The sequence below is a fragment of the Manis javanica genome, chromosome 3, assembly GCF_040802235.1.
Source record: "Manis javanica isolate MJ-LG chromosome 3, MJ_LKY, whole genome shotgun sequence".
NCBI lineage: Eukaryota > Metazoa > Chordata > Mammalia > Pholidota > Manidae > Manis > Manis javanica.
The window spans coordinates 34696545-34724228 of NC_133158.1; the positions used below are offsets into that span (position 1 = coordinate 34696545).

At 46.1% G+C, this 27684-nt stretch overlaps 1 protein-coding gene across 3 annotated transcripts; it reads right to left on the minus strand.

The window, feature by feature from the left end:
- Nucleotides 1–209: 209 nt before the first annotated feature.
- On the minus strand, nt 210–27639 carry TMEM43 (transmembrane protein 43). 3 transcript variants are annotated; one of them, XM_017665268.3, is made up of 12 exons: nt 27472–27639; nt 13416–13565; nt 12443–12577; nt 11723–11817; nt 11062–11111; nt 10727–10796; nt 10020–10090; nt 9024–9145; nt 8722–8796; nt 8114–8215; nt 3083–3200; nt 210–2162 (listed from the first exon to the last, which is right to left on the minus strand). In XM_017665268.3, exons 1-12 carry the CDS (start codon nt 27481–27483, stop codon nt 1960–1962), a joined length of 1203 nt encoding a protein of 400 aa, XP_017520757.3. In that variant the 5' UTR covers nt 27484–27639; the 3' UTR covers nt 210–1959. The 3 variants fall into 3 exon arrangements, with proteins under 3 accessions (XP_017520757.3, XP_017520756.3, XP_036879845.2); XM_017665267.3 differs by having other exon boundaries at nt 27409–27639; XM_037023950.2 differs by lacking the exon at nt 27472–27639 and adding an exon at nt 24097–24212.
- Nucleotides 27640–27684: the final 45 nt, after the last annotated feature.

Below are 27684 nucleotides of genomic sequence, written 5' to 3' on the forward strand. Positions count from 1 at the left end.
TTTTTTTTTTTAACAAAGAAGGCTTTGGTAAATAAGGCTTCTAAGTGCTAAGAATAGTGAGTTGCCCTTTTGAGAAAAATTGAAACCTTGTTTAGCCATTCAAAGCTACCTAGACCCAAGTTGTAAAACTTCTGTGGTTCTTATTCTGTGGCTGAGTTTGAGATACAAGTTTCAGAAAGAATGCAAAAAAAAAAGAGGTAATAGCAAGGTCCTATAACAGATATTTAAATTTATTTTGAATTTTGAATTTTTATCAAAAACACAATACAAATTTCATGGTGGTTTTCCAAAGACTTCCAATATTTCTAAACATTCTGCTTTGTAAGACCACTATTGAAATTGGCAGTAATTTAAAATGTGTACTAGAAAAAAATTACACAAAGCAAATCCCAAGGATTTTGTATTTAGCCATCATCTATTTATACTGTTTGCTTATTTACTAAGCAGTCCTGACCCCTGTTAAATCTTTAAAGCCAGATAAATTATCTCTGGGGCTGTTTTTGACACAGAGACCCTCAATTTGTATCACAGACATCCCAGGACAGGAGAGGTTAGTAGATTATTCTAGTTTCAGAAGTTCTGACCTCTTACTCAAATACTTGCTAAAGCAACCACTCCCAGCAAGGCAGAACAATTTCCAAATAGTAAAAAGATAATGAATATGCAAAGGATCTTTTAAGACATCAAGGTTCCAACGTACTTTATCTTTCAAAGGGTGTGAGAGGTGAATGCGGTGGAGTTAAGTGTGGGCAGGTTCAGGTTGGGAGGAGAGCTGTGGATGCTTAGATAAAATGACTTGCTCAGAAGCAGCCGCTGGAGGCCCAGCTGCTAATGTCAAAAGCACTCCCGTGAAGAAAGCACCCAGGGCAGATGAGGGCATGCTGGCAGGCCTCTGCCCCAGGTTGGCGCTGACTGGGGCTCACTGTGAAGGAGCCCACTTAGGATAGTCAAGCTTCCAGCCGCTCCTGGAATGGTGGCTAAAAACTCAAATTCATCCTCAAGTAAATAGATAGTTTCTGATGCCAGAGGGTGAGGGGAATCTCCTCTCGCCTGTAGTGATTCCCATCCTCTCCAGAGTGAAAACAAATCCCTTTGCTATCACTTGTTTGAAAAGCATCTTAAAGCTTCCCAGTGATCAGAACAGTGACAACGGTGTTAAATGGGCATGTGACTTACCTGGTTAAAAAAAAAATCACCTCTGTGCTCTGAACTAACTTCAACTATAGATTGAAGGGTGTTTTTCTGTAACAGTTAAACATATTAATCATTCAGGAGGTGTTTTTGTTTTAAAATCTTATTTGAAACAACTCCCTCTTAGGGGAGGGGAGCACACAGGAAGAAAAAAAGGAACAAAAAGAAACCTAACAAGCAGGGCCTCTGGATCTTCCATACTAGACATTCTGCCAAACCACAGAACATGAGGAAAGCCCAACAAATGTCCATTTTCACCATGGTGACCTGTTGTACCAAGTTCCAGGTGCAGGCTATCCGCGGTGCCCCGGCCATGCAGGCGTGTGTTCCATCTGTCAGTGCTCTGGGGCTGCTCATGGGGGCCCGACACTAGCGGCCTTTAGGACCATGGGTGTGGTCGGTGAGGAGCAGCAGTAAGTGATAAGAAAGCAGGCCTCTGGAGTATCACTGCTTCACCTGCAGCCATCAACTACGTGAGACACGTGAAGCAGCTACACAGTCCCAAGAGCTGGGAAGGAAACAAGCAGAACGCTTGTCAAGCTGCCACTTTCTCCCCAAAGCTACTCACTGGCAAGAAAAGGGGCAGGAAGACGTGAACTGCTGACACCGACACCAAACCTGACGTGCATGCATGCCGCCAGGTCTGGCCCACTGCAGAGCGGCGTTGGGGCAGGATCCAGACCTGAAGAGGACTCATGCTCTTCCAGAAGTGGGAGCAAGCTGGGTCCTAGAGCTTGCTTGGGGGTCTGGCAGGTGCCAGGACCTGCTTCACTCCAGCTTTTTGGCCGGCACCCGTGTCCGAGCAATGAGGATGGGCACCAGGGCTAGGCCGCCGATGAAGAGGGCCCACCATGGCCGGTAGCAAAGCCAGCCTGCAGCCACGGTCAGCAAGGTCAGTGATGTGGCCACGCAGAAGGCAAAGGCTTTTAGGCCAATGTTGACCAGGTCTCGGAAGATGGGGAACCAGTCCACTGTGGGAAGGAAGAGGGCAGTGAGGCTCCCCAAGCCACATGCTCTGCTTCACGAGCTCACATCATTTTTGGCTCTAGACAAAGATGGGCCCTTGTTGCCAGGGGACTAAGGAGGGAGCAGCTCTGTGTGGAAGGCAACCAACCTCTTGGTGAGGGCTGGAACACCAAGGGGGCCCCTACGCCCCGATTTTCTGTGTGCTCAGCTCTGCTGGTGCTGAGGAAAGTCAGCCTGAACTGGTGCCACTACTGACCCATTGTGAAGGCTGGGATCTAGCTAAGTCCCCTGGAATTTTATCCTGTCCTCAGGCTGGCATGCCAGACCTGTATCCACTGGGTGGGGGGGGGACCCCCAGTTTCCAGGATGCCCTGGTGGTCTGGGGCCACCACGTTTGTGAACAAGCCCAGGTGCCACATGGGAAGAGACTGTGGTCATGTTTCTGTCCGTGACCCTCTGACATCCCTACATCCACCTTGCGGGACTACTACCATTCTTAACCTTTTACCCACAAGGTCTGTGAAGCCCAGGAGTTCAACACTTGTTGGTGCCCCAAAGTCAGCCAAGGCCTAGTGTGGGAAGGAAGCACACCAGCTGCTGAGCGCTTCCTGTCTGCTGACCGTCTCAGGGACTCTGCAGATAAGTGGGGGGAGCAAACTGAAGGGAAGAGCTCTGCGGGCACGGAGCCCAGCCTCCTTACCACAGTGATACAACTGGGGCTGAAGCACAGCCAGGGGCCCCCGGGCAAGCCCCTCAGATCTGTGACGCTAGGCCACCCACCGTACCTCTCACACCGGCCTTCCTCTGCCCATCTCTGCCCCAGGGAGTAGCCTACAAGGCTGGAATTGCTGGCAGATGGCGGTGTGAGCAGCAGAGGCAGCCCGTGGAGCTGCAGGAGTTGGGCAGGGCCCCACGACACACCTACCCAAGGTATAGAGGATCCGCGTCATGAGGTTGAGGCCCATAAACATGGCCATCCAGCCGGCGGCCCGCAGGCCCCACGTCTTCAGGGAGTTACTCTTTTGTTCTCTACGGAACACCTCCTGCAGGACAAGGTGGGGAGAGGCTGTTGTGTCTCTGACAGAGTCCTCATCTGCCTACCCAGCTGGCCATTTCTGAACAGACCAGAGAGGGAAGGCCCACCTCCCAGCAAGGCCATTTGGCACAGCAGGAGGAAGCAGACAAGATTGGCTGTGCAGGTCCCCCACGTCTGGAATGGACCCCGCCCTCTAGGTGGCAGTGGTGATGGTCACGTGTGCAGGCCAGGCCCCACAGGAATGCTGTTGCATGGCAGTGTCGCCCTGGACATTCACCTTCCTGGCTTTGGGGGCACCTTACTCTCCTTGTTTCCTCCCTCAGTCCTCACTGCTCCCACTGCCCCTCCGGGGGTCCTCTCCGTGAAATCCACCGCTGGCAGCAGCCCTGAAATCCCACCCACTGCCTTGGCTCCTATAAGCCAGCATGCCTCAAATTTAAAGCTGCAACTCTGGCCATTTCTGGGTCACCCCTGAGGCTCCCACTGCCTGTGTGACATCTTCAACTGCTGTCTTGGCTTCCACTCCAACCCATTCCTTGCTATTGTCTCCATCTCAGCACAGGCTGAAACTCGGGTGCCAAATATGGCTTGCTCCTCTGCTCACCAGTTGCCATCCAGGCCCCTGCCAAGTCCTGCCAACATTGTGTCCACATGGCCACCTGTGAAGGCTCTGTCGCCTGTGCCCCAGACCCATGGGCTGCCTGTCTGGACCTCAGGTCAGGTGACCCCCTGCCCCAGGGCCTTCGTACATGCAGCTGCTGTGCTCGAGCTCATTCACCCATAGTGGTGCTGGGCCAGCTCCACACTTCTTCTAGTCTTGGCTTAAATGCCATTTCTTCAGAGAGCCTCCCATCTTTATAACAATGATAACTAACACTGGGCAGTTACTATGTATCAGTCACTGTCCTAACCAGTTTACAATTATTATCTTGATGAGCTGGCACACTTCTACTTCCATTTTTTAGGCAAGGAAACTGAGGCTCTGAGAATATAAGTAATAGGCTGAGGTTTGCATCTCAAGCAGTTACCTAAGTTAAAGAAAGGTTTGAGGGCAGAGACCAGGTCTGTTCTGTCCCTCACTATGTCACTGGTGCTCAATAAAAATGTGTTCAATGATCTTTACAACTAAATGAGTTAGAGATAACTGTTACTATCAGGATAAACTGGCTCAAGGTCCCTTCCTTAGCCAGTGGAAACAGCAGGGCCGGGGCCATCTCCAGTCCTATGCTACCTGCTCCCACCCCTAGGATGGGATCTTGGCATCCTGGTTCACAGTGTCTGGGTTGCTCCCCAGGGCCCTGGCTGCCCTGGCTCGAGCCTTTGCAGTCTCTAAGATGACATGCTGGAGACCCATGGTAATCCGCATGGCTGAGCCTCCCCTCCTGTAAGTTATCCAGCCATAAACCCTATCCACTCCTTTCGGGGACAGCTGAGACCTGGACCCGGGCCTGCAGGAGGCTAGACACCTGGGGTGGGGCTGGGGCTTCAAGAGCCTAGACAGGGCCTCCTAATTCCAGAACCTCCATAGGGGTGTGAGAGCTGCTGGTAGAAGGGGTCATGCAAGGCCACATGCTGGGAGGTGGCAGCCCCACCCCAAGGCTGGTAACTGGGCTCCTGGGTTGCAGTTTGGCCACATCCTAGTCCTGGCCAGATGCAAAAGGCTGGGAGCTCCAGAGGGTTGATGGCCGAGAGCCTAATAACAGGGTCACAGCTAAGCCCTGCCGCCCTGCCCGCTGCCTCTACCTTTCCCACCTCCTGGGTTGAAAAGTCCTGCAGTCCTGTTCAAGGCAAGTACAGAATGTCTCGGCACCATAAAAACAGCAAGGTTTTGCTCAACAAAATATTAGCAAACTGAATTCAAAAATACATCAAGAGGATCATACAACATGATCAAGTGGGATTCATCTCAGGGATGCAAGGATGGTACATTTGAAAATCCATCAACATCATCCACCACATCAACAAAAAGAAGGACAAAAACCACATGATCATTTCCATAGATGCTGAAAAAGCGTTCGACGAAATTCAACATCCATTCATAATAAAAACTTAACAAAATGGGTATAGAGGGCAAGTACCTCAACATAATAAAGGCCATATATGACAAACCCACAGCCAACATCATACTTAACAGTGAGAAGCTGAAAGCTTTTCACCTAAGATTGGGAACAAGACAGGGATGCCCACTCTCCCCACTGTTATACAACATAGTACTGGAGGTCCTAGCCACGGCAATCAGACAACACAAAGAAACACAAGGCATCCAGATTGGTAAAGAAGTCAAACTGTCACTATTTGCAGATGACATGATATTACACATAAAAAACCCTAAAGACTCTACTCTAAAACTACTAGAACTAGTATGTGAATTCAGCGAAGGTGCAGGATACAAAATTAACACACAGAAATCTGTGGCTTTCCTATACACTAACAATGAACTAGCAGAAAAAGAAATCAGGAAAACAATTCCATTCACAATTGCATCAAAAAGAATAAAATACCTAGGAATAAACCAAACCAAGGAAGTGAAAGACCTATACCCTGAAAACTACAAGACACTCTTAAGAGAAATTAAAGAGGACACTAGCAAATGGAAACTCATCCCATGCTCTTGGCTAGGAAAAATTAATATAGTCAAAATGGCCATCCTGCCTAAAGCAATCTACAGATTCAATGCAATCCCTATCAAAATACCAACAGCATTCTTCAAAGAACTGGAACAAATTGTTCTAAAACTCATATGAAATGATAAAAGACCCCAAATAGCCAAAGCAATCCTGAGAAGGAAGAATAAAGCCCGGGGATCTCGCTTCCCAACTTCAAGCCCTACTACAAAGCCACAGTAATCAAGACAATTTGGTACTGGCACAAGAACAGGCCCATAGACCAGTGGAACAGAATAGAGAGTTCAGATATTAACCTAAGCATACACTGTCAATTAATATACAATAAAGGAGCCATATACAATGGGGAAATGACAGCCTCTTCAACAGCCGGTGTTGGCAAAACTGGACAGCTACATGTAAGAGAATGAAACTGGATCATTGTCTAATCCCATACACAAAAGTAAACTCAAAATGGATCAAAGACCTGAATGTAAGTCACGAAACCATAAAACTCTTAGAAAAAAACATAGGCAAAAATCTCTTGGATATAAACATGAGCAACTTCTCAAGGGAAACAAAAGCAAAGATGAACAAGTGGGACTGTATCAAGCTGAAAAGCTTCTGTACAGCAAAGGACACCATCAGCAGAACAAAAAGACATCCTACAGTATGGGAGAATATATTCATAAATGACATATCCGATAAAGGATTGACATCCAAAATATATAAAGAGCTCATGCACCTCAACAAAAAGCCAATAATCCAATAAAAAAATGGGCAGAGGATCTGAACAGACACTTCTCCAAAGAAATTCACATGGCCAACAGGCACATGAAAAGATGCTCCACATTGCTAGTTATCAGAGAAATGCAAATTAAAACCACAATGAAATATCATCCCACACTAGTTAGAATGGCCAACATCCAAAAGACAAACAACAAATGTTGGCAAGGATGTGGAGAAAAGGGAACCCTCCTACACTGCTGGTGGGAATGTAAATTAGTTCAACCATTATGGAAAGCAGTATGGAGATTCCTCAAAAAAGTCAAAATAGGAATACCATTTGACTCAGGAATTCCACTCCTAGGAATTTACCCCAAGAATGCAGCAGCCCAGTTTGAAAAAGACAGATGCACCCCTATGTTTATCGCAGCACTATTTACAATAGCCAAGAAATGGAAGCAACCTAAGTGTCCATCAGTAGATGAATGGATAAAGAAGATGTGGTACATATACACAATGGAATATTATTCACCCATAAGAAGAAAACAAATCCTACAATTTGCAACAACATGGATGGAGCTAGAGGGTATTATGCTCAGTGAAATAAGCCAGGCGGAGAAAGACAAGTACGAAATGATTTCACTCATCTGTGGAGTATAACAACAAACAAACAACTGATGGAACAAAACAGCAGCAGACTCACAGAACCCAAGAATGGACTAACAGTTACCAAAGGGAAAGGGACTGGGGAGGATGGGTGGGAAGGGAGGCACAAGGAGGGAAAAGGGGCATTATGATTAGCAGATACAATGTGGGGTGGGGGGGCATGGGGAGGGCTTTACAACACAAAGAAGACAAGTAGTGATTCTACAACATCTTACTACAGTGATGGACAGTGACTGTAATGGGGTATGTGGGGGGGACTTGATGATGGGGGGAGTCTAATAACCATAATGTCGCTCATCTAATTGTACATTAATGATACCAAAAAAAACCCAGCAAGGTTTTGTTAAAAGACGGTTTTCCTGCCTAGAAGAGAGAGGCTTACACTGAACTAATCACTTCTTTGCACTCCTTCTGGTTAGGACTTGGGTGAGGCATGACCATCCTGGTCTTCCAGACAGGGACTCACCCATCCCAGGACTGTGGCTGCAATGCTTCAGTGTCCCCACTGCTGCTACAGAGACTGCATGCCCCTCACCAGGGCCTTTGCCACCTCGCCGCCGCCTACCCTGGCATTTCCAACAAGGTCAGCTGTGTCCTGCCTGGACTTGGCCGTTCTTGCCTCAACTATGACTGACCTGATTCTTCCAGCTCTGACCCCATCTCCCTTCTCTTCACTTGGGACTCAGTGCCCTTCCCTGGCCACTATCAAAGTCCATGTCCTGTTACCGTGGCTGGTTACCTCAATGCATCTCTTCCCCTCACAAGGCACCAGGTGTTCTTACACCCAAATCAGCCCTCCCCTGGATCCTGCAAGCCTGTGAACAGGGAGGAGTGTGCTCTGCCTGCTGTTCCAGCCCTGGGGCCTGCCTGCTGGGAGGGAAGCGGGAGGGAGGGAGATGCGGATCTCACATCACACGCAGCTCACCTCTGCAGAGAAGTCCCCCTGGTGCAGGAGAAGCAGAGTGTCGCCGGATTTGGTGGAGTATGGGACAAGCTGGTCACCCCGCTGCCGGGCAATCACAGTGACCTGGTCAGAGATTAGTGTCAGAGCTGTGAAGGGTCAGTCTGCCAGGTCCCAGCGCCACTCCATGCTGTGCTGCCAGGGGACCCGTGCAACCCCTGAGCCTCTCCCTTACACTGGCCTTGGGGTGCACCCGCTCCCAAGCTCAGGGGAGCTGCATTGCTGGGAACTCCACGGAGGACCCTGGGCAGCAGATGTGTCAGGGCTGGGGCTGCGGGGGGACTGCGTGTGACAGTGTCAGGAATGCAGGGCCTGGTACCTGCGGAGCAGAACCTGGGGGCTGAGTGGGGAGGGCTGCATGGGATAGAGGAGCCCTCACTAGGCCTAATGATGAGATCCCACTAGAGGGCAGTTCCCAACCTGCAGACATACAAGTCTGTGAGGACAAGGGCCTCTGCAACTGTAAGCGTGCAGACGTGGTTCCGGGGGAGGGCCCCAAGTGCTAGTGGCATGAGCCCAGGGTGCCTGGGGTTAGGAGGCCCTGCCTTCGCCTGTCCCAGGAAGCAGATTACCACGTGAGCTGGGCCCAGGTCAGGGTCATCGCCGCTCAGCCCCGCATAGGAAAAGGAGACGCGCAGATCTCCGACCTGGGGGTGGGAGAGAAGTGGTGAGGCTGGGAGCTGCAGCAGGACCGGGGTCCACAGCAGCCCGTCCCGTCCCCAGGAGTGTGCCTCCCTCCACCTCACTGGGCCAGTAGCAGCTGTGGATTCACCTGACCCACTCAGGGTCTGAAGCAGGATTCTTGACTCCTGTGTGTTGCCCAGGGGGTGATTCTCTGAGCCCCTAACTCTAGACAGCCCAAGCCCCCATGTACCTCAGGATACTTGGGGTTTTCACTGTGGTAGAAATAGTCTCCCCGGCGAATTATGTCCACATGCGGGTCCTCCAGCTTGGACAGGCTCAATGGCTTGAAGTTGTCAACTTTGTCAATGAGGCCTGAGCATGTGGTGGGTGGAAACAGTGGTGTGAAACCCACCCCCCCATGTGCAGACCCCTGAGCCTGACAGCCTCCACACCTCCTGCCCTCACATGCACCTCTGCCTGGCCACACTGTCACTCACCTCACCCCACGGGGCCTTCACACGCCCTCCTGCCGCAGTGCCCTTCTGCCATCAGCCCTCCCCATTGCAGCCCCACGCGGCCTCCATACCCTGTGGGAAGTCCGCTCCGTGCCCGCCCCCTCCAGTCAGACTGCAGCTCTGGGCGTGGCCTTAGGCCTGTGGCTATTCCACCTTGGGTCCAGGGCAGGCAGGTACAGCAGGCACTAGCTGAGCGACAGCAGGTGGCACACAGGCCAAGCCTGGAGCACCAGCTTTCCTCCCTCCCCTTGGCTCTTCGGGGCCTTAGGTGTCCTCTGCCCCACCTTCCTCAGTCACTGTGGCTGGTGGTACTGTTCCTTGAAAGCCTGTCCAGAGTCACTGACCCTCCCGCTCCCTAGCACAGGGCTGGGTGCCACGTGGGGTCCCCAGGAGCAGCCTTGTCTCGAGGGCCACCAAGCAAGGGCTCCCGCTCTGCCTGGTTGGCTCAGCAGCAGAGCATGGCAGCCGCTCGGGAATCACCCAGGTTCCAGGGAAGCTGGCTGGGTGGGGTGTTCTACATGCGCCCCTACCTCCTGGACATGTGCCTTCCCTCTGGCACCCAGCACACATCATGACGCTGGGGAAGTGCTAGCTGATCCCATGCCCAGGGCAGGGGGACCCCTTTAAGCTGCTGAGGTCTGAGTAGCGGGGCCCCAGTTCCTGGGAGCAGAGGTGTGGAAGCACAGGGTCTCTGGGAGGTGCTGGCTCATGTGAAGGGGCTGGAGACTCACCTGCTGAAAGGAAAAATCTCCCAATTTGGACGAAGGGGGCTGTTGCTGTGAATGACTCCACTGCCATGGCGCTGCAAGAGAGAGGGAGCTGCCTGGGTCCCTTTGGGTTGTGCTGGGCGTGGTCCCCATCCAGGGGACTTCTGCAAGTCCAGACCAGTTCAGGTACTGCAGACATACTGTCTTCACCACCTGACCCTCCGCAATGCTCTGGCCCCTCCCCTGGGCAGATGACCTCCTGTCTCCTGTCCACCTAAGCCTAGAACCCTACCAGCTGGTCCCACCCCACCCATTAGATGGCCGCCTGTGGACTTCATACACACCCTGACCCTCCTGGCCCAGTCCTGCCCATTTCACCACCCCCACATCCCTGAACTAACCTCCCTCTACCAAAAACCTAGGTCAGACCACATGCCCCTGCCTCATTGTCCCCCCATCCCCATGGCCAACCATGAACAAAATGCTCTCCTGGTAATGCTCATGCCGATACTTACCAGCACTGGTCTGGGCCACATCCTCCTGACTTGCTGGAGGGGAGCCTGTTCGGGGTCAGGGAAGTCGGGTCTTGCCCCTGAGTGCCCAGTGCCTAGCCCAGGAGCTGGCTCGGAACCATGGCCACCCTTCCAGCAATTCATGAGCTGAAGCAACTCGGCCCCACAGCCACATGTGGGAGCTGAGGCTGCCCTCAGGCCTGGGGGCCCAGCTCTCACCTGGGGTTTTTGTGGCCAATCTCGCGGTCAAAGTTCCTGCTGTTGATGATTTCTGACCTCCACTCAGTGTCTGTCATGGGGAGAGGGTAGAAGTCAGCAGCCGTGGCAGGAGTGGCCACACGTCTGAGGCCCACTGACCCCGCACCCTCGTGTCCAAACCGGTGACCACTCCGGGGCTGAGGGGGCAGCTCCCAGAGTCTGGATGGGTGGGAGAGCAGAGCTTTGAGGACTGGGATCCTGGCGCCTTGTCCTGCACCCTCCCCACTGCCGAGGCCGCCGCTGAGAGCAGAGTCTGCACGTGGGAGGGGCTGTGCCTGGCATGGGCTGGTACTCACTGTAGGAGTACCTCCTCTCTGTCTTCACCTGCCCGTCCTCGGTGTGCTCCCTGCACGAGAAGCACAGTCAACCCCAGTCAGTCTGTCCATCTGTCTGCAGCTGGCCCTGCCTGCAGCCCTGCCATCAGTGCTGAGAGCCAGCCGTACCCTCTGTTCTAGGACATCCCCATGGGGCCCCTGCAGCGGCCCTTCGCCTGGCTGAGCTGGCCTTGCTGCCCCAGCCACCTCCTCACCCTTCCCTCACAGTCCATGCACTCAGGTGGGGCTGACCCCACCCCCGCTCCAGGTGACTGTCCTGGCCAATCAGCCTCCCCTGGGACTTTTGGAACTGATGGGATGTAACCCTGGAGGCCCCTCTGCAGGATGGAACCGATGCACAGGAAAGCATTGTCTGTGGCCTGGATCCAGTCATGCCTCAAGCCGAGCACCCACTGCAGTGGCCCGGATAAGGAGCTATAGTCAATTCCCCTCCCTCTTTGAACCATTCTGCATTAGATTTCTGCCATCTTCAAAAAAAAGATCACTGGCCAGTAATTTGTGGATAATTGGACATTTCTCTGATACTTTAAATTTCAGAAGTGTCAAAATGAAAGCCACCTGCATTTCATTCTAACATCTGCACCTCCTTACCCCCAGTTGATTTTTCACTCCAGCACCTCACCTGGACTCCTCGGTCTCCACCCACTGGTACATCTCCACGTGCCGCCGTAACTTCACAGCTGGAAGGTGGACTCCATAGTTTGGATCAGACAAGAGCTTCAAACAATCAGACAAATCAAAAAAATAAAAATAAAGGATAAGACTCACAGCACCCCCCTCCCAGTGCCCAACTCGGGCATCTGATGAGTATGAGAAGCAGGTACAGAGGCCAGGATTCCACTGGCTGCTGCGGGTGGGAGGACTGAGTGAAGTGGCCTGTCCCGAGTTCTTCCCCAGATGCCTGTGACCATGAGCCTCACAATACAGGTTGGGGCTGCAAGCGTGGTGCCAACAGCGTAATTGGTGTTGGTATCTGGTACCAGTGAGGTCCGGTAGCCAGAGTACTTCTGCAGCCTAGCATTAGACATGCATGCTAACTATAACCACTGAGGCACCTATTTGTAAAGCTCATACCATGTGCTAAGCACTGCATCAAGAGGTGGTCTTTAATCCCACCAAATCTTTAAAGCTGGCCCCTAGTTTGTTATAGTTATTCTCCCCATTTTATAGATGACGATGTTGAGACTCAGGGGAGAGAGGCTCACACAGCTGCTGAGTGGTGGAATTGGGACTCACATCCATGTGTGTCCACAAAGACCCAGGCTTTTAAAATCCTCAGCCAGACAATACACAGTGCTGTGCCCCAAGCCTCCAGCAGGTCAGCAACCATTCCAAAACCTACCTTGGATGTCCGCAGGGCCCCAATGATGTGTACCAGCCTCCCTTCATTCTCTGGAGCCACGCTGTGGATGCTGTCGGGGGACACCACAAGTGACAGCCCCTCAGCCAGGGAGGTAGCTGTCTTCAATGCACGACCCTGTCACCAAAGGGGGGCAAGGATTTCAACAACTCTCGGGAGACTTGAGGGCTGCGCTTACTGCTGCACATCAGGGCAGGATGGAGCCTCAGGGAGCATCAAGACTGATCTCCCATTTTAGTTGGTAAATTGAGGTCTAGCAAGTGGCACAGTGGGATTGGAACCTGGATTCCTGTTTTCCCAGGCAGATCTCTTCCCACTGCCCATCTCAGCTCTGCCACATTCTCTCCCCTACTCTCATACATGTGGTTGTACATGGCCCATCTGCACTGCTGTCCAAATCATGTGACCCAGACCCAGCCAATCAGAATGTGTGTCCACTGGCCACAGGGACTGCTTCAGAGAAAGAGGACTGAGACCCAAGTCAGGGCACTGAGAAATCTCTGCAACTTGTGCTAAACTGATTTTAAAAGAGACAACTCCTCTTTTCTCTGTGGTTGCTAACTAAGCTGGTTGGATATGACCCTGGAATTGCTGGGCCACCTTTACAACAGCAAAGGAAAAGCGTTAAAAAAAAAAAAAATTTCCACAACAGAGAAAAACAGACAAAATGGAGGAATGGAAATTCCTAGTGGCCCAGCTTGAACACAGATCCAACCATGCCTGAAGTTGGTGCACCAACAGCTTTTCAGGCATGTGAACTGATTGATCCATTCCCTTCCCATCAATTGTGAGGTAGGTTAAAATAGAATAATTCTGATTAATTCAGCACCCCTTCTCCCTGCCACCTTTTGTAAAATCTAAATCCTTTAGCAAATCCTGCCCCTGTGTTCATAGCCTTTGCTCTCCGAGACAACAGGGACCATCACACAGCATGGGGAGACCCTGAACATCTCACCTCATTGATGAAAATTAAGTAGAAGGAGAGTAGGAAGGTCATGAGTCCCACAAACATCCCACCCGAGGTCTCACTCAGCCTCTCCAGGAAGCCTGGCTGGGGAGCTGTTGTAATTTTGACATGTTCTCTCCTGTTACTTGTACTGGAATACTGAAAAAAAAAGAATAAATGAAAATTAGTTTTTTAAAAAATAAATTGACTTTTGCTATGATTTTATATGTGGTAAAATCAACAGTGCAGATGCCACTGACAGGGTCATGGCAACACCCCAGCTCCATACAGTCTCTCACGCAGTCTCCCAGACCCTGTCTGCACCCAGGTGCACCCACCGGAGATCCAGCATCCCACCAAGGCAACACTAGAGTGTTGACCATGCAGATTTATACCACTGATGCATGCCCTTCTGTCCCAGCGCCCACCCAGGAGTCCCCCTTTTGCCTTGGCTGACTGTAGCATGGTTCCAGCCCACTGCCCATTCGGGAGTGCAACAGACTGCACTGCACCCCTGACACTGACAGCCCTGCCACCAGGCCCTCAGCCATCCCCCTGGGAGCCTCAGCACCAGGACTCCTGGGCCCCACACACCCAGCCTCCAGCCAGCCAGCCCAAACCTCCAGGAACATGCAGTCTGCCTTTTCTACAAAAAGCTAAGCCTTAAAAATTGGGAGAGGTAGGCTTTCACCTAATCAGGAAACAAACACAGGAAGTCACACTAAAAGAGGAGATAGAGAAGTATGCAAAAACTATACACAATTTCAGAAAAAGAACTAACTGAAATGGAATTAGCCAACAATCTAATTGAAAAACAGTTCAAAATAATGGTTTTAAAGATGCTCACCTTGAGATCAACAGATGAACTCGGACTTAAAAAAAAAAACACAGAAAACAAAAAGAACCAATCAGACATGAGAAACAAAATAAATGAAATGAAAAATATGCTAGAAGGAATCAACAGCAGATGAGGATACAGAATGGACCAGCGATTTGTCAGACAGAGTGATGGAAAACACGCTGGACAGAGAAGGAAAAATGATAAAAAATGAGGATTGGTTAAGGGAACTCTGGAACAATAGCAAATGTTCTAACATTTGCATTATAGGAATCCCAGAAGAAAGGGGTGGGAAGTTTATTTGAGAAATTATAGCTGAAAACTTCCCTAACCTACAGAAGGAAACATTTCCAGGTCCAGTAAGCACAGAGATCCCAAACAACAGGAACCCAGGAAGATCCACACCAAGGCACGTAACAATTAAAATGTCAAAGGTCAAAAACAGAATATTAAAAGCAATGGGAGAAAAGCATCACGGAGTTACCTAAAGGAAATCCATATGGCTGTAAGCTGATTTTCAGCAGAAACTACAGGCCACAGGGTGCTAAAGGGAAAAAACTTACAACTAGGAATACTCTATCCAGCAAGGTTATCATTCAGAATTGAAGAGATAAAGTGCTTCCCAGATAAACACAACTTAAAAGGCTTTCACCAGCACTAAGTTAGCCTTACAAGAAATGTTAGAAGAATTTCTTTAGGAAGAAAGACATAATTACAAGAAAATTATGACAAACATTTATTTCACTGGTAGAAGCAAAGATAATACAGATCAATTACTTAAGAGATACTATAAGGTTAAAAGGTAAAGTTGTAAAATGAATTACCTCTAAAAATAGTTAAGGAAATCACTAAATAAAAAGGTATAAAAGAAGATAATGTACATAAAACATGCAAGATGGAGTAAAAAAATGTAGTGCTGTGAGAAGGCACTCAAACATAAGTGACCATCAGCATAACACAGGCAACTGCATAGGTTACTATACATAAAACCCCATATATAAACCCGATGGTGACTACAAACCAAGAATGTATAACAAATACAAAAGAGAAAGAGAAACCAACCCAACCATCCCACCACAGGAAGCTGTCATGTAGAGGGGAAAAGAGTGAGTGAGAAAGAAGGATCAAGAACAGCCAGAAAATGTTTAACCAAATGGCAATAAGCACATACCTATTAATATTTATTTAAAGTGTAAATGAACTAAATGCTCCAAAGTATGTAAGGTGACTGAATGGATTAAGATAGGTTAAAAGATTAAGTAGTAAAATGAACTACCTCTAAAAACAATTAAGGGAATCACTAAACAGGTGTAAAAGGCATGCACATTAAAAAAAAGACCATGTATACACTGCATACAAGAGACTCATTTCAGACCTAAAGACACACACAGACTGAAAGGGTGGAAAAGCTATTCCATTCAAACAGGAATTATAAAAAGGGTTAAGTAGCATTATTTTATCAGACAAAATGAATTCTAAAAGATTGTAACATGAGACACAGGCATTATATAATGATTAAGGGCTTAATCCAGCAAGAAGATAAAAAATTGTGAATATCTATGCACCCAACAGAGAACATAAATACATAAAGCACGTATTAACAGACCAGTGGTATGAAACTGGAAATCAATTACAAGAAAAAAAAAAAACCTCGAAAACCCCCACAAACGTGCAGACTTAACAGCAGGCTACTGAACAACCAATGGGTTAATGAAGAAATCAAAGAGGCAAAAAAAAAAAAATACTTGGAGAATAATGAAAATAAGAATACGATGGTACAAACTCTTTGGGAAACAGTCGAACCAGTTCTAAGAGGGGTTACAGTGATACAGGCCTACCTCAAGAAACAAGAAAATTCAAGTAAGCAATAAAACACTAAATTTAAAGAAACTAGAAAAAGAACAAAATCTAAAGTTAGAAGAAAAAAAATAAAGATCAGAGTGGAAATAAGTGAAATAGAGACTTAAAAAACAATACAAAAATGAAACTATGAGCTGATTCTTTGAAAAAATAAAATTGATAAACTTTTAGCTACACATCAAGCAAATAAAGAGGACTCAAATAAATAAAACCAGAAATGAGAGTGAGGAAGTTATAACTAGCACTACAAATGACTAAGATATTACTATGAAAAGTTATATGCCAGTAAACCAGACAGCCAAGAAGTGGACAAATTCCTAGAAATATGCACTCTCCCAAGAATGAACCAGGAAGAAATAGAAAATCTGAACAGATCCAATACTAGTTATAAAATTAAATGAGAAATCAAAAAACTCCCTAGAATCAAAGTAACAAGACCACACAGCATCACCGGTAAATTCTACCAAATATTTAAAGAGTTAATACCTATCCTCCTCAAACTACTCCAAAAAATTGAAAAGGAAGGGAAGTTTACAGTCTGTTCAATAAGGCCAGCATCACCTTGATACTAAAACCAATGATACAACAAATAAAATTACAGACCAATATCCCTGATGAACACAGATGTAAAAATCAACAAAATATTAGCAAACCAAATTTAAAAATACATTTAAAGTATCATTCATGATAAAAAGTATGATCCATGATCAAGTGGGGTTTATTCCAGGGATGCAAGGAGGGGTCAATAACTGCAAATCAATCACTGTGATACACTCCATGAAAAAAAGGATAAAAACCATATTGTCATTGCAACAGATGTTAAAACAACATTTGACAAAATCCTGTATCCATTCATGATAAAACTCTCAGAAGTGGGTACAAAAGGAAAATAACATAGTAAGGGTCATCCATATATGACAAGCCCACAGCTAATATGCTCAATGGAGAAAAACTGAAGGCTTTTCCTCTAAGATCAGGAACAAGACAAGGACGCCTATTCTCACCATTTTTCTTCGATACAGCACTGAAAGTCCCAGCCACAGCAGTTAGCCAAGAAACAGAAATAAAAGGCAAGTAAAACTGTCACTCTTTGCAGATGTCATGATATAACCTATAGAAAACCCTAAAGACCCCAGCAAAAAACTCTCAGAACTAATGAATTCTGTAAAGTCACAGGATACAAAACCAATATACAAAAATCTATTACATTTCTATCTACAAATAATGAACTAACAAGGCACAGATATTCAGAAATCAACCCCATTTACAATTGCAGCAAAAGGAATACCTAGGAATAAATCTAACCAAGAAGGTGAAAGCCCTGAAAACTGTAAGACAGTGATGAAAGAAATTATAAAGATACACTGAATGGTAAGAGAGAATCCATGCTTATGATTAGGAAGAATACTGTGAAAATGGCCATCCTGCCCAAAGCAATCCACCAAGTCAGTGCAATCCCTATCAAATACCAATTGTATTTTTCACAGAAGTAGAGCAATTTCTGGATACGTCTCCCTGGGCAAGGGAAACAAAAGTAAAAATAAACAAGTGGCACTATATCAAACCAAAAAGCTTCTGCACAGCAAAGGACACCATCAACAAAATGAAAAGGCAACATACTGTATGGGAGAATATATATGCAAATGATATATCCAATAAGGGGCTAATATCCAAAATACATAGAGAACTTATACAACTCAACACCAAATAACCCCTCTGCAAAAACCCAATCAAAAATAGTCAGAGGGTCTGAATAGACATTTTCCCAAAGAAGACATACAGATGGCCAACAGACACAAGATGATGCTCCACATCACTAATCATCAGGGAACTGCAAATCAGAACTACAATGAGATTATTTCACACCAGTCAGAATGGCTACTATCTGAAAGATAAGAAATAACAAGTGTTGGTGAAGATGTGGAGAAAAGAGAATCCCTCCATTGCTGGTGGGAATGTAAATTGGTCCAGCCATTAGGGAAAGCTGGAGGTTCCTGAGAAACTAAAAGTAGAAATACATACAACCCAGCAATTCCACTTCAGGGAATTTACCCAAAGAAAACAAAATCACTAATTTGCAAAGATATATACATTCCTATGTTTACTGCAGCATTATTTACAATAGCCAAGATATGGAAAACAACCCAGTTGTGATGGATAGATGAATAAAGAAGATGTGGTACCTATACACAATGGAATATTACTCAGCTATAACAAAGTAGCAAATCTTGCCATTTTCCACACTGTGGATTGACTTAGAGGGTCTCATGCTAAGTGAAGTAAGACAGAGAAAGACAAATGTCAAATGATTTCACTTCTATGTGCAATCTAAAAAGCAAACAAAAAAGAAATAAACCCATTACCGCAGGGAAGGGAAAGAGGCAGGAAGGGTGAAGTAGGTGAACGGGATAGAGGTAAAACTAAAAATTATAAAATAAATTAGTCATAGAATGGAAGCACAGCAAAGAGAATATAATCAATAATACTGTAGTATCTTGGTAGGGCAGCAGTGGGTAACTGCACTTACTATGGTGAGCATTCAGTAATGTATATAATTATCAAATCTCTGTTGTACATCTGAAACCAATATGGTTTGTATATCAACTATATTCTAATTAAAAAAGAAGACATATACATGAAACATGGAGGAAGGGGAATAAAAAGTGCAATCAAAATATATTTAAACTTAAATGGCCAACTTAATATAGACTGGTATGTGTGTATATATATATACACACACACAAGATGTCATATATAAACCCAGTGGTACCCAAAAATCTATAATGGACACACAAAAGAGAAATGAATTCTACCTAAATACTACAGAAAGTCATTAATCACAAGGGAAGATAACAAGAGAAGATCAGAGAATGATAAAAACCAGAAAACACTTAACAAAATGGCAATAAGTACATATTTATCAATAATGACCTCAATGGTAAATGGAATGCTCCAATCAAATGACAGGGTAATTGAATTGAAAAAACACAAGACCCATCTATATGCTGCCCACAAGAGACTCACTTCAGACATAAAGACACATAGAAACTGAACACATGGAAAAAGATACTTCATGCAAATAGAAAGGATAAAAAAGCATGAGTAGCTGCACTTATGTCAAACTAAGACAGTGACTGTAACAAAGGCAAAGAAAGACAATATATAATGAGTAAGCGTTCAGTCCAGCAAGAGATATGACTATTGTAAATATCTGCACACCCAGAAGAGGTGCACCTAAATATATCATCTTAGCAGACATATGGGAGAGATTGACAGTAACAAAATGAAAGCATGGGACTATAACATCCCATTTACATCAATGGACAGATCATCCACATGGGAAGTCAATGAAGAAACAATGGCTTTGAATGACACATTAGACCGAATGGAATCAGTACATATATACAGTACATTAAAAAAAAAAACAGAACATACATTCAAGTGCACATGGAACATTCTCAGAATAGATCACTTGTTAAGCCACAAACCAAGTCTAAATAAATTTTGGAAGAATGAAATCACACCAAGCATCTTTTCTGACCACAACATTTGAAACTCAAAATCAATTACAAGAAAAAAGTGGAAAAAACACAAGTGAATGCTAACCAGCATGCTATTAATGAACTAATGAGTCAGTGAAGAAATCAAAGAGAAAAAAAAATACTTGGAGAGTAATGCAGAAAGAAACACAATAGTTCAATCTTTGAAATGCAGCAAAAGAGGTTCTAAGAGGGAAGTTTTTGGCTTGAAAGGCCTATCTCAAGAAATAAGAACAATCTCAAATAATCAAACCCTACTCCTAAAAGAGGGAGAAGAAAAACTAAGCCCAAAATTAGTATAAGGAAAGAAATAATAATGACCACAGTGGAAATGACATAGAGACTCAGAAAACAATACAAAGGATCCATGAAACTAAGAGCTGGTTCTCTGAAAATTGTAAAATTGGTAAACCTTTAGCTATACACATCAAGAAAAAAGAGGGAAGACTCAATTAAATAAAACCAGTAATGAAAGAAGACAAGTGACACCATAGAAATGAAAATAATTTAAAGAGATTACTATGAAAAATTATATGCCAACAAATTGGACAGCCTGGAAATGGACAAATTCCTAGAAACATGCACTCTTCCAAGAATGAATCAGGAAGAATTAGAAAGTCTGAACAGACCCAATACTAGCAACAAAATTGAATAAAGAATTTTTAAAAAATTCCTCAAAAACAAAATTCCAGAACCAGGTGGCTTCATGTGTAAATTCCACCAAACATTTAAAGAAGAGTTAATACCTATCCTTAAATTATTCGAAAAAATCAAAGAGGAAGGAAAGCCTCCAAATCCATTTAATGAGGCCAGCATTAACTTGATACCAAAACCAAAGACACTACAAATAAAGAAAATTACTGACCAGTATCTCTGATGAACACAGATACAAAAATCATCAACAAAATAGTAACAAACTGAATTTAAATTGTACTAAAAGAATCATTTAACACAACCAAGTGGGATTTATTACAGGGATACAAGGATGGGTCAATAACCATATATCAATCACTGTGCTACATCCCATGAACAAAGTTTAAAAACCATGTTGTCATCTCAATAGATGCTGAAAAAGTATTTGACAAAATTCAGTATCTGTTCATGATAAAAACTCTCAAAAAAGTGGAAAAAGAGGGAAAAAATTAGGCATAATAAGGGCCATCTATATATGACAGTCCCACAGCTAATGTCATACTCAATAGGGAAAAGCTGGTGCTTTTCCTCTAAGATCAGGAACAAGGCAAGGATGCCCACTCTCACCACTTTTATTCAACATTGTACTGGAAGCCCTAGCCATAGCAATCAGACAAGAAAAAGAAATAAAAGATACCTGAATTGTTAAGGAAGAAGTAAAACTGTCACTCGTTGCAGATGTCATGATACTATATATAGAAAACTAAAGATTCCACCAAAAAACTGTTAGTATTAATAAACGGATTCAGTAACACTGCAGGATACAAAATTAATATACAGAAATTTGTTGCATTTCTATACACAAATAACCTAAAAAGACCTTGAGAAACCAATTCCATTTACAATTGCATCAAAAAGAATAAAATACCTGGGAATAAATCTAACCAAAGAGGTGAAATGTATGTGCTGAAAACTGTAAGGCAGTGATGAAAGAAATGGAAGAACACACAAATAAATAAAGCTTTTCCAAGATCATGATTAGGAAGAATTAATATTGTGAAAATGGCCATATTACCCCTAATAATCTAGAGATTCAATGCAATCTCCATCAAAGTACAACGTAATTTTTTACAGAACTACAGCAAATAATCTAAAATTGGTATGGAACCACAAAAGACTCCAAATATCCAAAGCAATCTTGAGAAAGAACAAAGCTGGGGGTAGCATGCTCTCCAATTTCAAACTATACTACAAAGCTACAGTGATCAAAATAGTATGCTATTGGCATAAGAACAGACACATAGATCAGTGCAACAGAAAAGAGCCCAGAAATAAGCACACCTATATTGTCAATTAATATATGACAAAGAAGGCAAGAATATACAATGGGGAAAAGACAGTCTCTTCAATAAATGGTGCTGGGAAAACTAGACAGCTACATGCAAGAGAATGAAACTAGATCACCGTCTTAAGACCACACACAAAAATAAACTCAAAATGGATTACAGACCTACATGTAAGACATGAAATCATAAAACTTCTGAAAGAAAACATAGGCAATATACTCTTGCACCATGGCCTTAACAATTTTTTTTCTGGATACATTTCTCCAGGCAAGAGAAACAAAAGCAAAACTGAACAAGTGGGACTACATCAAACTAAAAAGCTTCTGCACAGCAAAGGACACCATGAACAAAATGGAAAGGCAACCTACTATATGGGAGAATATATATATAAATGATATTTCTACTATGGGGCTAATACCCAAAATATATTGAGAACTCATATAATTCAACACCAAAAAACCCCAACTAATCCAACTAAAAAATGGATGCAGGACCTAAATAAACATTTTTCCAAAGACACGGAGACAGCCAATACATGAGAAGATGTTCCATATCACTAACCATCAGGGAAATGCAAACCAGAACAATGAGATGGCACCCCACACCAGTGAGAATGGCTAGTATCACGAGATAAGAAATAAGTGTTGATGAGGATGTGGAGAAAAGGGAACCCTCATACATTGCTGGTGAGAATGCAAATTAGCCCAGCTTCTATGGAAAGCAATATGGAGGTTTCTCAAAAATTAAATGACATATGATCCAGCAATTCTACTTCCAGGAATTTATCCCCCACCCCACAAAAAAAACAAACCAAAACCAAAACCAAAACCAAAACCAAAATCACTAATTGGAAAAGATATATGCACTCCTATTTTATCACAGCATATTTTCAAAAGCCAAACATACAGAGGCCACCTAAATGTCCATCAGCAGATGAACAGATAAAGATTACATAATACACATATATAATGAAATATTACTCAGCCATAAAAAAGAATGAAATCTTGCCATTTGTGACAATATGGATGGACCTACAGGGTATTACGCTAAATGAAAGAAGTCAGAGAAAGACAAATACCATACAATATCACTTATATGTGGAATCTAAAAAAACAAACCAAACAGAAATAGTGACTAGAGTCACAGATACAGAAAATACAGCACTGGTGGTGGTCATGGGGGCCAGGAGGGATGCGTGAAACAGGCGAAGGGTGAAAAAACTAGGGAAAATGTTTCATGTCTTGGCTCGGATGCTGTTTCCATGACTGTATACACACATTAACATTCATCAGGGTGTACACTAAAATTTGTGCCTCTTATTGTATATACCTAAATAAAATAAATAAAAACAATGAAAAAGTAGGCTAAGAACTGTATATACAAACAACCTTTAAAAATATACAAAATACACAGTGAATGTTAGTAACAACTCTGTGGGTGGTGATGCTTGGGTAGATTTTCAGTTTTATCTTTATCCAAATAGTGACAATGTAATACTTTCATAATCAAAAAAATCAGTGAAAGGAAAAAAGAGTTAGCTTTCCACCCTCCCCACCAACAAAGTATAATAATTGAGTGTGGTAAAATGCAGATATAAAGCATACAGCTTGAGGGGTTTTGACAAATGCATATCCCATTTGAGCAACATTCAGATCAAGATACGGAACATTTCTATCTCCCCCAGAAAATTTCCTTGTGTTCCTTCCTGCCAATACTCCCCTCTCCCAACCTCCCACAGGTAACAACTACTTGAATTTGTATCATTATAATTCGTTTTGCCTCTTCCTGAACCTGATATAAACAGCATCACCATACAACATGAACTCTCTTCTGTCCAGATTATTTGACTTGGCACAATGCTTTTGAGATTCATCTGTCCTGTGATTCATCTACGTTCTGGTGTGTATCATTAGTCTGTTCCTTTTCGTGGCTGAGAAGTGTCCCATTTATCAGTCTACCACTTTAGTTGATTCATTCGCCAGTGGACAGACATCTTGGTGCTTGCTAGTTCTCCACTATTACGAATAACGCTTTTATGAATGCCTGTATGAGTCTTCACACAGATGAATGTTTTCATTTCCCTTGCTTTTGGGTATATACCTAGTAGTAGAATTGATGGATCAGAGAGAATATGGTTGTAAAGTGCCAAACTGTTTTACAAAGAGGTTATTAGAGATATAGTTTTAATTCACCTCAAAAAATAGTGGCTCATTACCCAAGGGCCATACTGGACCTTGTAGGGGTGAGAGGAGGGGTAGACAGGCTTTAGGGGCATCAAATCACAGAGTTAGACCTTGCTGAGTGCCTGCTGTCCCTGCTAAAGGAATGACCCCTTCCAGCTGGGAGATCAAGCAGGCTCCCTGGAAGTGGGGCATGTGAGTGAGATACCAGACCCCGCAGTAGGGGCATTCCCAGCAGGGGGAACTGTATGAGCAATGGTGACAAGCAGGTAGGGGGCCTGGGGAAACAGGTACCTATCTGCTTGGGCTGGGTTGTTAGGGGCATGAGGAGGGAAAGAGGGCAACCAGGCACACAGGCAGGTCCACGGCAGGCCTCAAACTCCAGAGTCAGTTGATCAGGCTGTGTCCACCTAAACACAAAAACATGCCTTGGAGTGTGTTCACTGCTGCTCAGGCGTGTCATTATCAGGGGCAGGGCTCTAGAGCCAGAAGGACTGGGTTTGTATCCAGGCTCTGCCATGCAGTGGGCGAGCAACATAATCCCTTTATGCCCTCCATTTCCTCAGGGACAAATGGGATAATAAACCAATACACAGGGTTGTGGTGAGAACCAAAGGACCTAATTATTAGACGGCTCAGTGCCCAGGGCACCGTAAGTGCACACAAGTGCTGGCTAGTGGGAATGTCATCAGCTTTCCCTGTGACTAACATACCAAGGCTGGAACCAAGGCTGAGGATGAGCTGACAGAAGTCACGAAGATGCAAAATGGGTCCAAGGTTAACATTCAGGGTGAGCCGGGCCCCATCCTGGCCCTGGGAAGTTAGTGGAGGGAGTCAGGTCAGAGTCTCTGCTAGAACAAGGCTGAACCATGTTCTCTGATTGCCCCCAAAAACCACTGGCCCAGGCCTGCCAGGGGCCAGACATCCACTGTGTTCAGAAATGGTAGTGACAACTGTGGGGAAGTTGGGGTTCCTATGGCCTCACTGAACTTCAACCACCTGATGATGTAACTGGCCTGTTGCCAGGCTACCGCTTCCACACCTTTAGGCAATAGCTATTATTGCGCTATACAGAGAGCTCGGCCCAGTGCTCTGGGCAGAGGCAGAGACGCTAGTGCTCGACCTACAACGGGAGAATAAGCTGGGTAATAAACCCTTTCACCCCAAAGAAAGGTTCTACTGTCATTTTCTTGGTCACACTGAATCCATAGCGACCTTGCCGGGGGCTGAAACCCAGTGGCAAGACAACAATGCATGCCATTTGGCAACATTAGTGGAGCAATTCTCTGCAGGTACGCAGGTGACCATCAACCATCCTAATGACAAAAGGCATACAGCCCAGGCTATCAGAGAGCCATCATGGGCACACCCAAGGGGGTGGGTGCCATCACTAGTCCATTTCAGAGATGAGAAAACTGAGGCTCAGGAGGGGGAGTCATCAGCTCAGATCACTCAGCCTCTAAGTGGTAATGAGGACTAAAATCTGGGTAGACTGGAGGTCACTCTCCTACCACCTGACTCTGGACCTCATTCCTCAATTTTTGGGCTGTAACCAGAGCTGAACATTGGGAGCTGGCTGCATATAGTGAAAGAAAAAGAAACCAGTTCTAATGTTAACCAGCACGGCCCCAAACTTGGGGGCTGGAAGGCATGGCTTCCTCCTGGGCCTGACACACCCAGCCCACCACCTGAACCAAACTCCCAGCAAATATGGAGAGTCAAGGGGGGATGGTAGAGATTCCCTGGGCCCTCCCCTGACTACCCTCCCTACCTCTCCTCCCCTAGCCTGAGGAACAGCCCTTATACATTTCTTCCCTTCAAGGACATCTTTGAGCCCCTTATCTTAATGTTGGCTCCTTGATGTGTGCCGAATACATGCATGTATGCTCAGTGACACATACCCTCCCAATCCCAGCATTCTGGGCTCAGAAGTACTGAGTGGTAGGAACAAAGGTTGGCACAGGCCCTGAAAATTACTTGTTGTGTGACCCTGGGTAAGCTGCTCTACCTCTCCGATCCAGTTTACTCACTAATAAAATGGAGATGGTAAACAGTACCTCCCACAACACTTGTTAAACTGATTAAGAATTCTGTCACCTCCCTACTCCACCCCACCATCCTCAAAGCTTTTTTCCTCACTGGACCTGGTGGCTCCAGTAACTAACTGTGCGCCTGGCTACTGGATGAATCAACAAAGGCTTGGCTGCCGAGGATACCAAAATTCATTTGTGTTCCTTGGCAAAGGTCGGGTCCCAAAATACCCAAGATGGTCTCTGCCCACCAGGACCATCTGTGTGAGACTGTGAAGACAGACTTTTTCATGTATCAAGTACCTACTATGTACCAGGAACTCTGCTAAACACAGTCGCCCTAAAACTTCACAGTAACCGGTCTCAGGAGGAAACACAAACCCAGAGAGATTAAGGCCACATTAGCTACTGAGAGGAAGAAACTGGATTTGCCTCCAAGTGTGCCTCACTACAAAGCCTGCCTCGTTAGCACCTTCCCAGGACAGCCCACCAAGCTGGCTGTCAGACCTGGAGCAAGTGCCTCCACCTGAGAGGAAGTTCTCCATCTGTAAGATATGGTGGTACGGGAGGAGGCAGGTCTCCTAGCTGCCCTCGCCCCTGGCAGACCCTGGGTCTCCTGAACCACCTTTGAGGCTTTTCAAGGTGCAGCGTTCAAGGCTTCTAGGCTTCCCAGACAACCTTAATTAGGGCAGCGGTGACACAAACCCTGCTTCTCAGTGGGTGTGGGAGGCAGAGAGGACGCTTGGGGGCAGAGGAGGGGCCCAGAGAGAGGGTGTGACAGGCCAGGGGAGAGAGGCTAGTACACTCCACCAAAGCAGGAGGGAGGGAGTGTCTGGGGCTGGCAGAGCACCCAGGTTGGCTCCAGAAGCATTTTCACAGGGGCGGGGAGTGGTGAGTCACCAGCTTCTCCCACACCCAGAACCCTAGTGGGGAGGAGCTGCTCGGTTTGTTGAGTGAACGTTGGGGGTTAAACAGAAGGGTTCTGGGGAAAGGCTGGCCGTAACAGCAATCTTTCGAAGATTGGGTGCCTCTAGACCCAAATTCACGCTAGTGTTAAGAGAGGACCGGGAGTAGGAGGGGAAATGCTCCCTCTCACAATCATCCCAACTCCTCGGCTCCCAATCTGGGCTGAGCCCCTTTGCAGCATCACAGACTCGGTTTATACACAGTCCCTAGGGCGGAGAGCTAGCTCACTGCGCCCAGGCGGCTATTCGTCAAACAGCTCCACCTGGGCGATATCGGCTTCTCCATCCTAACCGCGCGGGCTGGCCGCCTGAGGTCCCGTCAGCCCTCAAAGTCCGCAAATTTGGGAACCCCAAGGACCCAGGCAGAGCATAAGGATGAAAGGACGGGCTGCAGAGGCGCCGCACACAAGGACATCCCACTGCCGAAAGCAACATCCCGAGTCGCTCTCCCCACAAACGCACGCCCCGAAGACGAGGTGGACCAAATAATATGGACAAAAGGCGCCTGGACAGCTGAGATGGGCAGGCGGGTTCGCGGCCGGAGGCACAGATATGGATATGCAGAGGGAGACGGGGGCCGGCCGCACGGCTGGCGGTCAGAAAAAACGGACCTGAGCAGCCCTTCGGGAAGGAGGGAAGTCTGGGTGGGGCCCGGCGGCCCCGGAGGCACTCACATTGGCGGCCATGGTGGGACCCGGCTCACAGCCCCACCTCGCTTCACCCAGCTACGCAAGAAGTTTAGCGCCGGAGCGCCGAGTCCAGCGGCCTCTCCCGTGTCCGAGAGTTGCGAAAAGCCGCGCGAAGCCCAGGACCAGCGAGGACTTGTTATACAGTTACCGCCCCGCGGGCCCAACTTTTGCGCCCCCGCGCGCCGCAAGGCCTCCTGG